Source organism: Acanthisitta chloris, unplaced genomic scaffold, assembly GCF_000695815.1.
Source record: "Acanthisitta chloris isolate BGI_N310 unplaced genomic scaffold, ASM69581v1 scaffold15675, whole genome shotgun sequence".
Lineage (NCBI taxonomy): Eukaryota > Metazoa > Chordata > Aves > Passeriformes > Acanthisittidae > Acanthisitta > Acanthisitta chloris.
Genome location: NW_008674622.1, coordinates 27,243 through 40,196, shown reverse-complemented (window position 1 = coordinate 40,196; position 12,954 = coordinate 27,243). Strand labels below are relative to the sequence as shown.

The 12,954-nt window shown below is 45.7% G+C and overlaps 1 protein-coding gene across 1 annotated transcript in view; it reads left to right on the top strand.

Moving 5' to 3' along the window:
• Positions 1-4,166, top strand: part of DOCK10 (dedicator of cytokinesis 10) — a gene marked incomplete at its 5' end in the record, with an annotated part of 74,782 nt that extends 70,616 nt beyond the window's left edge. The window contains 2 exons of the mRNA XM_009075422.1: positions 3,465-3,623; positions 3,657-4,166. Of these exons, the coding sequence (XP_009073670.1) occupies positions 3,465-3,584 (120 nt within the window). The remainder of the gene's footprint in view (positions 1-3,464; positions 3,624-3,656) is intronic.
• Between the last annotated feature and the right edge of the window lie 8,788 nt (positions 4,167-12,954).

Sequence of the window (12,954 nt, the reverse complement as noted above, 5' to 3'; positions counted from 1 at the left end):
TTACCTATTTTGCTGCTGTTTGGGCTGAATGAGTGTGCCTAATTGTGTGTCAGTCACTGATAAAACAGTTCTCTCCTTTCTTTGTTTCTTCCTCTCTCTTTAAATCCAGATATATACTACATCTAATTAATCTGATCAACAAAGATGTGTTTTCTGCCTGCCTTGCTATATATGGAAAAGTCCAATGTTCATGAGGCTAAATGCTGACTGAGGTTTAGAGTCATTGAAGGATGATAGTCAGTTTAAAACTAGTGGTTTATGTTTGTTTTATCCTGCAACTGTGATACATTGAATTAAAGGAGTAAATTGCTTTTAAGATGTAGCTTATAACCAGAGGAGGTGTCTTTATAGTTTCTATTTATATTCAGCTTTCAGATAAATATTTTTTTCCTATTTTTTTAGTGTTTGAATACACTGTCAAAAGAGATGCCATGTATTTCAGCTGCTATAGCAGCTTCAGAAGGATGAGCATGCATGGCTACATTATATGAAATGCATCCCAAAACACTGGACTCCAGTGCACCCTTGCAGCTATTCTACTGCTGCATAGAGACAGATATTTTTTACTCTGCTTTACGTTTTAGTATAAATATTGAGTGATTCTACATACTAAAGTGCAAATTAAATCGTGCTTAATCATATCTCTGCATGTTTGTGTGTAGGCTACCTTAGATTGCATCTGAGAAAGAGTTCCTCTCTAGCAGTTTTGCTGCATTTCCAGGTGCCTGTAGCATCCACAAACACTGTTGTGTAGAGTTCCTTGGTTTAAGCACTGGTATCAGTGATGGCATCTCACAGAAGTGTCTGACTGGCACCCCATTACACCATGATCCATTGTTCATCTTCACATGTGAGGACAGTAGGGAGTGACCTGAATTTTTGTCCCATGGCTGCACTTGCTGTGGAGCTGAGCAAGTTTCTCACTGCCTGTCATTGCCTTAAGGGTTGGTGCATGTCACTCTGGGTCAAGCTCAGTGATGCTGCTGTTCTGGGAGTTGTGCTTCTTTCTTGTTTAGGTGTATAGATGTGTGAACCTCAAGCATTCCAGCAATTTTATCCTAACTAATAATTATCACTGTTAATATAACAGTAAGTATTAAGGGTATTATTTATTACTCAGTATCCATGCCTCTCCCATGGAAGTTAGTTTGGCCATTCAGTCACTGTGCATAGGCACTACCATATGTCTTGTGTGAACTACTGTTCCCCACAAGAATGGAAAATGGATGGGCAACTCAAACAAGGCATGAGCAGCCCATGACTTTCAGCATACAGAAAATATTTGGCAAGTTCTGTTCTCATACCTATATTTATCTCAGTGAGCTCTTAGCTTTCTTCATGGAAATGAACATATTAAATACTACAAAATTATTTGTACAAACCAATGTAAAGTTAAGAGGTCATCCTTCAAAATTGTCATCTGTTTAACCAAAACCATGTGACACTGAAAGTGGACACTGAAAACCAGTCTCCCACTTGCAGTCCTGTGGGGAAGGCTGAAAAGTGGCAGCCCTGTATTCCAGGCAGGGTGACTCCTTGGGAAAACTCCAGTCCTCTTGCAGTGAGCTCATGAACTCCCTTCTTCTGAGCAGAGTTGCCTCAGAAATCACATGCTGTAAATTGTGGCTGAAATATTTATCTTGCAGTTGGAAAGCTTGAGGCTCTCTTGTATCTGTGCTCTGTGCTTTACAGATTTGCCATCTTTCCTATTGTCGTATTCAAGAGAGTTTTGTTTCTCACCTACCAGCAGTGACTCTTTCATCACCATACTCCCCCTATTTTTTTTTCTTTTTTTTTTTTTTTTTTTGTTTTGTTTTGTTTTGTTTTGTTTTTCTTTTCTGACAGCTCTGTCATGGTCCTTGCTTATACAGCTTCTCTTCTTCCCTGTCTAACATTTCCCTCAATACTATAGCCAAAAGTGGTATGTTCATTTTTCTTACATCTACTTTTTCTTTTAATGTCTTGTACCTTTCCTCACTTGCTAGTTTTTCTGATGGGTATGTTTGTTTAGTTTCATGTCTAATGACTCCCTTGCTCAGGGAGTTAAAAAGAGAAAAAAAGTATATGTGTGATGTGTTGTCCATGGGCATTCTAGTCATGAACTTGGGGAGGTTGGTGGGGCAGCTCAACAATAGTCTCCCAGTACAAAAACACATGCCAGTAACAGCAGAACTGGCTGGATAGAAGGGCCAGGGACAAATGGCATAGAATGTTATGGATTAAGCTAGGTCTCCCCTGTCCCATGAGTGTGTCTCCTTCTCACAGCCCTGCCCATGGCACTGCTCATGGCTATACACTGGGGCACAGGCTGAGGCCACACTGGGTGTAGTGGAGATGTGTGTGTGTTTGGAAGGGCTGGTACAGCCCAGCACAGCAGCAGTGCCCCAAGTTCACTTCTCCTGAGGCCCCTGGGGAGAGTGGTGGGTCTGAGCTGGTGAAGGCAGCACCTGGGCAGATAGTGTGTGCCACATGCTCTGCCCTGCTTCTTGCCTGCCCTGTGGCTTCCTTGGCTTTGCTGGGCACTGCCAGGGAGTTCCCAGTGCTCTTTCCCCATCTCCTTCCCAGAGCTGCCCAAGCTGCTGAAGCTGTATGTGGTGACAGTGTGGTCATGTCTTCTCCAGTCATAACTGTGCTGTGATTGACCTGCAGCCCTGACCAGGGATAACTGGGGGATGATGGCAGAGATTATACCTGGAGTCTTGTGAAGGGGAGAGGTTCCTCTTCCACTGCTGATGGCTGTGTGCTCAGGGGGGATGGGTCATGTCTCTGCTGTGGATGCTTCAACACAGCACCCTGTGGAAGAGGGTGGTTTTTCAGTCTGTGTTTATAGAACTAAGTAGGGAAAAATAGCTTATACCAAGGTTAAAAAGAACTTCAGATAAAAGAGCTTCCTTCTTGCTAAAGCCTCCTAGGGTAGGGCAGAGCTTTTGCCACTGCACCTCCTGGAGAGTGCAGCTCTGCCCACAGGCTCAGCCTGGCACTCAGTCCCAGCCCTGCCAGTGGATGTGTTTGTTCAGCTGCCAGGTGTGTGAAGCTCTGTGGGGATGCTGCATGCCCTGAATGACTGTGTGGGCAGAGCTGGGGCCAGTCTGTACTACAGTCAGCAGGTGCTACTGCAGGTGTCTGCGAGTTTGTGAACTGTAGATAACTTCTCAGTCATGTTTGTGTGAGAGTTGTGAGAGTAAAACAGTTTGGGGAGCCCCATGAAGTACCACTTGGCAGAAGCCAGTGCCCCAGCCCAGCCCTGTATTGCCCCCTGACTCAAAGGATGTCATCCCTGTCACTGCAGCCTCCAACTCCTCCTGGGTCCCTGGGCAAAGTTCCTTTCCCTGTCAGATCCTTAGCATCATTGTGGAATAAATAAAAAATGGGAAATCCATGCTTAGACAATGAACACTTCAGCCACCAAACTGTTCAAATCTCTCTCACTGTTGCTTTTTTTGCTTTTTTTTCTTTATGCAAAGATTACATACAAGGAGGACTCAGCAAAACAGCAAGGGATGGAGCGCACGTATTCACGAGTCATCCATAGACCCAGTTCATCTGTGCCAGCAGCAACCACCCCAGCAAACCCTGATGCTTGACTGCAGCACGAGGAACACACAGCCTCAGGAAGATCTGGGGTGCTTGGGGTGGGGTTTGTTCTTTGTTGTTAGTTGGGGTTTTGTTTTTTTCCTTTTAGATTAATAGTACTGAAAATTAAGTCGACCACGGACAATGCCAGGAAAAGGATTTTTAATTTATTGGAAGTCTTCATGGTGTTCTTTTTTAAAATGCAAGCTTGAGAATTTTTTATTTCTTTTGCCTGCCCCAATATTTGCACATTCCCTATCTTCTTTTTTTTTTTTTAATCAGTTTTTGATTTTGAGCAGCCTTTATTAAGCCAGGCTGATTCTGGAATTCCCATTGAACAGATAGGTACACAGCAAACCCTAAGTTTGCTATAAATTATAATATATCTAATACTAAGTCCTAGTATACATATATTTTAAAGGTCAGAGTGGATGTTTTATAACATTTAAGTATATTGCAATTGTAAATAGAAGATGTGTAAAATATGTCATTTTTACAAAATTTAAAAAAATATCTTTTTAGTTAATTATGACAGTACTAAGAATATGGATAACATTTCAGTTACCATTATATTAAAATATTTGTGTATGTGTATAAAAGCCTCCATAAAATTTTCTCTTTGAAGGTCTGTGCATTGGTTCATTCCCATGTCAGCACTCTCTGGAGCAGTGGAGATCAGCATGTTTCCTACATCCCAGCTGTCTGCAGTGCTATGGATGCTGATAGAGACACTTAGGACCATCTGCATGATGTGGCTTCAGATTCTCTCTGTGTCCCCAGCATGAGGCCACACTGGGAAACGGGTGTAGTCATCCTGCCTGAAGCCAAGAAAACTCTGGTTTTCCTTTCCTAGTCCCACGTTTTGCCCAGGGCACACTGGAAAACTGTGTGACTCTAGCGAGGTGTTTGTTCTGGTTTCTGCATCATGTTTGGATGAGATGGAGAGGTTCTGCCACCTCTTAGGAGTTCCCTTGAACTTCAGCATTCCCACACTCCTCAGTCACAGAAATTCCCTGTTTCAGGGGTCCCTGCTCTCTGTGCATGTGTGTTAGGGCTCCTCTCTCCTGTGCATGCAGTCCCCACAACTCAGTTAAGCTGTTTTTTTCTGTTAAGCTCATTTTCCCTGGAGAAACTCTGAAGATTTCCCTGAGGCCTCCACAGGTTCATGAGGTTTTGCTCAGGGCAGAGGCCAGCAGTATGTCTTTCAGGCTGAGGATAGCATTTTTCCAGTGTGCTGCCTCATTCTGCCCTCCTGTCTCTTCCCATAACACCCCCAGTTCACAAGTGGTGATTCTCAGCTCCAGCTGTACCCTCACCCTGCAGGCAAGAGCCAAAGGTGGTCTCTGAATTCACCACAACTCTGTGTGGAAGGTAGAATTGCCATCCATCATCCAGACTCTGCCTGCTTGCTGCTGCTGCCAGCTCTTGCTACTGTCTTGCTGTCAGCAATCAGGGTTTTTTTAGAAGAAATCTTTGCTATGGGTTGAAACCTACACAGCAGGGAGGAGGGCAGTTGGGACAGCCCCCTGTGTTTTGGGATGGCCCTGCTGCAGTGTTAGTGAACCCTCACTTGGAACTTGGTAAGAGCCCAAGTTCTCCCCTGTGTGCTGCACACCAACATCAACTGTGCAACTGGACAAGGAGCTGAGCACCTTCTTCATCCTCACCTTGACCAGCCCAGCTCTGCTCTTTGGACACTGCACTCCTCAAAACCAGTAGTCTTGTGAAAAAGGAGTGATTTCTGGCCCAAATTTTAATTTGCTTTATAATGTATATGTAGGGGTAGGTGAAGTTACCTTCTTGTTTGCATATGTGGGAAGAACCAGTGGTCAGTGGGGTGAGCCATGCAGAGAGGTAAATCTGAGCACTGAGCCCTCCTGTGCCTTGGTTTGTTGGGCTCACTGGGCTCATTTGGCATTTGTGATGATTTGTGTTTATGGATTGGTACTTCAGAAGCCATCAAGGTGACTTGGAGACAGACTGCCCCTAATTAATGTTCACAAGAAATGAGCAACTACATCTGTTGTTGGGCATCTTTGGGAATAACTAGATTGCCAAAGCATGGTTTGCACCTAGGGAATGTTGCAGACCGATGCCAGGCTGGTTTGAAGCCAAGCTGTGGTCTGTAAAGCAGAGGTAAGGAGATCCCTGGATTGTTTTCTCAATAGCTTGCACACAAGATGAGTTTCATGTGTAAGTCTAAGGGCTGTGGGGTCTGGTTTATTTTAAGCAATCAGCTCTGCAGCCTCCTCTGGGGTTTGAAAATCCAGCCCATATTCTGGCAGTTACCTTACTGCTGGTGTTAGAGATGCTCAGGCTTGAGTGAAACTGGGTCCTTGTTCCAGATGGCTCTTCCTCTCCTGCTGTGCTCAAGCACTTTAAACTTTGTCTAGTGAAAGCAATTAGCAAAATCATTAGCTTTGAACCAAGGCTGCAGCAAGGAGACAAAACAAAGCTTTAAACCACAGATAGCCCCAGCGTTTGAGCAGAGAGAATGAAAGAAATGCAAGAGGCATGTGAAGCTGTGGGATGATTACAAAGACAGGGTTTGGCCCTTCAGCACCATAAAATTCAGCAACTCAAACTGTGGAAGTCAGATGTGTAGGCACTGAATCCCACATTCACCCTGTCTATGGCTCTGTAGGAAAAGGCTCTTCATAGAATTACTGCTTTTCAAACCCATAGGATTACATGAGCTCTGCACCATTTCTTTTCCTGCCCAAAGCTCCCCTTTGAGACTCCTTTTGTCTGAGGCAGCCTCAAGATCATGGTTGGTGGTTCTCATTGCTGAGGGGTTTTTCAGTAAATTATTCCACAGTGTGTTCTTACACTCATTCCTCCAGCTGGAGGGGGCTCCTTCCCCAGCTGGTGAAAGATTCCCTTTCACCTGAGGAAGATCTTCCCACACCAGACTCAAACTGAGCTTCTTTAAAAACTTTGGAGAGTGCAAAAGAAATTATTCATGTTTGTTTCTTAGTGGAAGCTTTCCCAACAGCCCAAAAGGAGTTAAGCATTATAAATATTTTATGTTCAATCACATCTTTAGTGACACCCAACCACAACTAAAGGCTTAAATTTCAATTAGAGGGAGATGTATTAAATGTTTAATAGGAATCATTCCTTACAGGGTAATTATATCTTAATGTTCACTGGAGAGATGTTACATTGGCAACTTAATGTTGATCTGAACAGGGATAATAATTTTAAAATTTTATTTTTGGATGATATCCAAATGAGAAATGGGAGGAGATGATCTGTACCATTCAAACTCCTGACACACCACCCCTGTGCTAGCCATCCACGGGCCTGGATCTGGGGAAAAGTGAAATTACATCCATGTGTAGCTTTAAATGTGGCTCTTTGAATCTCAGCATGAAAACTCTTGTCCCACATGTGCTGTAAAGCTCCAGGCTGCAGGTACATTTTACTTCAGTTTGAATGTTTTTTTAAACTGGTAACTGAATACTCACTATTTCATCTGTAAGTAATATGGGAGGATGAGTCTTCAAGACAGGTAGTTTATCAAGGATATCTTTAAAATATCTGCTATGGATTTGAATGTGTTTACCAATTTTTAAGAAGTTTGGTGTGCATGCAAAAGATTTTTCTTGTAATACTTAGATTTCCACATAAATAATCAGTGTTACCACATGACACAACAAGCGAATTCAAGCCACGAAGTGAGCTTTGAACCCAGGCAGTTAGAATCAAATGAGAACAGAGAAATAGGATTTGGAGAAAACCATTCAAAGCTGTGAAAAAGAAAGGCAAAACCCAAACAAACCAGAATGTGTGTCTCATTTAATATTTGAGAGAAATAGAACTAATCCAAAAGGCAAAGAACAGCCAAGCCTATATAGAACTATGACCATGACCAGGAATGACCTTCAGCTTCATCATTGCTGCATCCCCTCTGCTGTCCCACAAGCTGCTTGAGCAGGAATTGCTTGGCACAGACTCCTCAGTCCCCCTGCTGCCATCACATTGCTGTCTGGCAGCCATGGCATGGAGTGGGCAGGTTTCTGTTTGTTGTTTTTGGGGGTACTTTTGCTTTTGCAGTGGCCCCAGGTACATCCATCCTGACAAGAAAGGGCATGGCTCCTGCTCTGGTGAGCACACACAGTGCAACAGGAGAGAGAAAACCTGCTGAGGGTCCTCTGGGCTGCAAAGACATTCTGAGTCAGCTCCTCTGCAAGAGAACACCTGCTTGGCTTCAGCTCCCAGATGAGCTTTGTGGTGGGAACAGCCACTCTGCCTGCACTGGGCAGAACACAGCTCATCAGAGAGATCAAAGGGTGAAGGCAGAGTTAGGGACAGTGGGTCAGGATGTCCCAGAGATCAGACATGCTGGAGCAGTCTGGTTTCCAAGCTGAGCACCACCAAGCCTGGATATTTGGACCACAAGGCTGCAGGATCATTAGCCCCTGACTCATTACAAACTCTGTGTCATTGCCATTCACACAGCTCTGCTCCCACTGCCTCCTTCAGGGCTGGGTCCAATCCTGTACTTCCAACATACAATCCCTCTTACTGGAAAACACGACTGAAATTATTGGCTGGTTTAAACTGAGCAGAATAACTCATTTTAGCTGGGGAAAGCAGGGAAAACTTTGGGACTGCGAATCAAAATGGCTCAAGTCGGGGATGTGCTGGAGTTTGCCCCTAATTAGGCTGATCCCTCTGGCCGTGCCCTCCCTGGGCACACCAGCCCCTGATGGTGATGCTCACCCCACATAAGGGGGGATGATAAGCCCACCTCTCTTCTTCCTGGTGCAGACAGCAGTGTGTGTGGCAGACTCAGAACCATCACTGGAACAGAGGCTGTGACAGGATGGGGCTCACCCTGTGTGGATGGGATGGGGAGCCAGGCAGTCACAGAGACCAGGGTGAGCTCGTGGCCAGCAGCAGAGGATGCAGACCCCAGTCTGTGTGCCCACAGCTCTCCCTGCATGGGACCTTCCAGCATGTTTTTGTTCACACTCTGCAGAGAGCAGCTCTGGGCAGCTGTCAGCTCACTGGGAGAGTAACAGGGGAAATGAGAGCATTATTATTCTTTTCAAGAGAAGTCCAGGCCAGTTCTTTGGTGAAATATTAGCTATGGAAAATATCAAGTAACTTTCCTACCTCCCAGGCATGTGTTGGAGTATTTGGAGATGGGAAAAAGTGAAAGCACAGTGAAACCAGCAGGGCTGGTGGAAAGCTGTCAGTGTGTAGATTATCAGGCCAAGAGAGTATTGAGTGGTTTTAACGCAGAATGGTGAAGAGCTCATCTGGAAGAGCCTCCTAGTTAGTAAGTGGTATGTCTGCTTCACACATGTAGCCTCAAGATGCACAAACATTGACATCTGAGCAGTTCTGGCTCATGGCAGTGCAGGAGAAGGTGCTGCTGCCCCTGCAGGGAAGCTGTACCCAGCAGAGGTTTGGGATCAATCCTGGGCAGCCTTAGGGCTGGGAGTCCTAGCCCACGTGGGATGTGTGTCTGGTTGCTTGCAACCCTTCGTGAACTTGGCAACCTACAGGTATTTTTGGAACATTCTCAGTACTGCAAAAGTGTAATCATAATTACTGACTTTTCTGTCCACGTTGTTGAGGTTCTTCATGCAGTTCTTAATTACTCATTAAGGCATCTTGAAGTTCTCAGTATGAACATCTCCCCATAAACAGCAGCAGAGAATCACACATTCCCTTTTCTTCCAATTAATTACCCTCCAGCTTATAGACACTGCATTTCTGGTGTGCTTTTTAAACTGTGCCCCCCATGTGCTGCTTCAGTTAGCTACAATCACTCATTTTTCTTAGAGAACAGCTGTGAGTGTGTTCCTTACCCTGTGATATGTCTCTGTGACCTGCCAATGCCACGTGGTGTTCCCTGGAGTTCTGAGTCACGTTTTAGATGCATTTGCACAGATTACATATGGTGTGATGTCTTACAGCTACAGAGATTCAAATCCTCACGTACATTTTGTGTGGTGTGTTTTGCTTGAGAAAAGAAAACTGAGTAAAAAATTATTATTTTGAATTTTAGGATGGATTTTCTGCTTGGGGCTGCTGTGTAATGATGAGGCTCTCCCCCACGAGTGAGGGCTGGTTTGAATTTGAAAGCTATTACAAGCTCTGTACAGGCAACTGTGGGCCCAGTTGCACACTCCTCGTTAGGAAAATCTCCAGCTGAGCATGTAGATTCTCTTGCATTGAGGCATGGTTTTGTACTCTGCAGCATATGTTGTGCTTGCAGGGAGCTGGCATAAAAGAGACTAATTCTGATTATTGCAGACTAACTTGGGAATCTATTTAAAGGGAAAAAGATCCAGAGCCTTGGAAATGCAACACAGAGGCCTGAAGTGCCCTCTGAAAAGTTTGCAATGTTTCTGTAGCCTTGCTTTGCTGCCAGCCCAGTATAAAACCATGGCCAGGGGGTTGGATGTGACTCTTGTCTCGGTGTTTCTGTTTCCCAAGTTCAGGTTAAGCTTTCGAAAGTGTTGAGCATCCCCTGCTGGAATTCAGACCTCTGGCAGAAACCTCGAAGGCTAAAATCAAATCTGCACTAATAAGATATTGGGCTGTGTACACCAGGAGAGAGGCTCAACATAATGCCCAGGTGCTTGGCTCCCTGCAGCCATCAAAGTGTGCAGGGGATGTGTGTGGGGATCTTTCAACAGGGTTTGTGTGGGATTTTCTGCGTACATGTGGGCGTTGAGGCACAGTCAGGCAAGTGGTCCTTGCAAAAGAAAAAGAATGCTTAATAGACATTAAAAAGTTAAAAAGTGTTGTCTGTTAATAGACTAATCAAATAACTTGGTGCCATCATTATCTAGTGAGATGTCGAAACCTGAGAGTGCTTAATAGCTGCAGTGGATTTTTGCCATTTTGTTTTGTTTCTGGGAGGTTGTGCAGTTCACTCCCTGCAACTGCCTCACTGCACCCGCTGTGAGCAGCAGTCACCACTCAGACGTGGTTAAAAGGGAGCATTTAATTAGTCATGAGTGTAAGGCAAGGTCTCATTCAAGCAGAGAGAGCAGCCAGGTTTGTCTGCTCTCATGCCTGGCTACACATGAGGCTGGGGAGCGTTTCCACGGGGTCTGTCCTCTCCACTCCCAATTTCCTCTCCAGATGCTGCTGATGGTATCCATGCCCCTGTGCCTGTGTCCCCATGCCCCATGTGCCCCCTTCCACTCCATTTGCAGCTGCATTTCCTTGTCCAGCTTCAATGTCAAGGACAGAGCATTCATGCATTGTGCATGTTTCTGGCAGCTGAAGCCTGGAATTTGTGCTGTCTGTCAGGTTTAGCCCCAGAGAGAGGAATCTCTCTTCTTTTGCACAAGGAATCCTGTGCCACTGAGAGGCATGACACACCTCTGGCTGCAGCGTGTGCTAGAAAATATCCACACACATGCTGTTGCTGGATTCTCAAGGGCAAAATGTTGTGATTTGGGAGGGAAAAAAAAGGGATTTTACTAGAGTAACGGTGGGTTCTTTTTGGATTTTTGCCTCTCTAACCTCAGGGGAGCAAGAGAGAAGACTTGGCAAGTGAGACAGCTACAAAAACTGTTCAGGGATGGTGGTGGCTCTGCAGGTGCTGTTTTCTGCTGACAGCAATTTTCACACTGTCCCTTCTCTGCTCACAGCACAGCCCTTCCCCAGGGACCCTCTGCAGCAGCCACGTCCATGCACAGGTACTGCATGTCACTGTGCTGGACAGGAGCTGCAGAATATCAGGCAGGGGCAGAATGAAGCTCTCTACTGTTTTGGATGAAGCTGCTCCACGAGGCTTCTGCGTTTTGCTCACAGGTTTTCTGCTGCAGCACTAGTTGGTGTGTGGTTTGTACAGTCCACTGAGGCAGAGCACATGCACCAGCAGCCACAGAGAATATTGCTGTGGGACTCCTTGAGCTCAGCAGCTACCAGAAACTCTGGTTATTCTCCCTAGTGGAGAGGTTTGAATATGGCTGAGGCTGAATACAGTTTTACCCAGATCTATGTCCAACCAAGCACAACTTGCCAAAGCAGCTCAGGTGTGAGAAATTGTCCTTTCTGTTAAATGGCTTAAAGTTGAAGTGTTTCATAGCAAAACTCACACAGTTACAGGTGTTTGTAGTAGGCATAGGAATTTACCCTGAAGATACAACCAGACTCAAGCTCTGCCAGGGGAAGTTTAGGTTGGATATTAGGAAGAGATTTTTTACTGAGAGAGTGATCAGGCATTGGAATGTGCTGCCCAGGGAGGTGGTGGATTCACCATCCCTAGAGGTTTTCAAGATGAGTCTGGATGTGGCACTTAGTGCCATGGTCTAGTAACCACGGTAGGGTTGGACTCGGTGATCTTTGAGGTCCTTTCCAACCTGGCTGATTCTATGATTCTATGAAAATCTGTAGTCTGTGAATGTGCCAAGCTAAGGGGCACCAAGTGTGTTTCCTACCAGCAGCACCTGGGAGCTGGCAGGGCAAGCAGATGTCTTGGAGCCCCCTGAATTTACAAAAGCAAGGTTGTGTGCATGGGGCTCTCTCTGCTTATGGAGAACACTCTGACAAAGGCAGCTTTGCCAGGTTTTCATTGTCCAAAACTCCTGAGCCATCTGGCCCCCTGCCCACCCATCCCTAGGCAGGAATTGCAGCAGGAGCAGCTGTATGAGGTTACAAGACAAAAGCCATTTCCTCAGAAATTTCTGGTACATCAAAACGTCTGTGCCTGCTTCAGTCTGGTTTCAGAGGAGCAGCAGGCATAGGATCAGAGGAGCAGATGTCTTCAGCTACAGATAGGGTAAGCAAATTGCTGACCTGGCAAGTGTCCCCTGCCCAGCCAACCCACCAGCTGCAGGATCAGCAGCAATATTAGAATTACACATGGGTGCTGTCACTGCTCCAGTACCTGTTCTGCTTGTTGGAGAAATAGATCCATAATGTTCTCTGCATGTTGTCCCCAGCACAGGAGCACCTGCACCATTATTTAAGCCTGAGTCCAAGCCCTTTTCTGCCTCCAGCTTTGCCCACTCCTTTCCATGTGTGTTGTTATTGTCCTCAGCAACATGCACTTCTCAGGGTGGGCAGAAAAAAACTCAAGTAAGTTGATGCCTCTAGCTGATGTGATCTAGATGAGCTGGAACAAGGACCACCATGGCCCACGAGGAGCTCTGAGAAGGTTAATGATTGCATGTCAAGCCCAGACTGCTGCCAGCCCAGCAGCCCACAGGGAAATGCCCTGGGCATGACCTGCTCCTCCCCTCTCACTGTGGTTGCATGAGATGTCATGGGTGCTGTGGGCTTCACCTGCAGCCTGAAAACTCACACTCATTTCACCTCTCTGCATGCAGCCCAAACCATGCAGAGGCCTCTGAGAGGTCCCCAGGAAGTGAGAGCAGAACTGCCAGTGATTCTTGCCTGGTC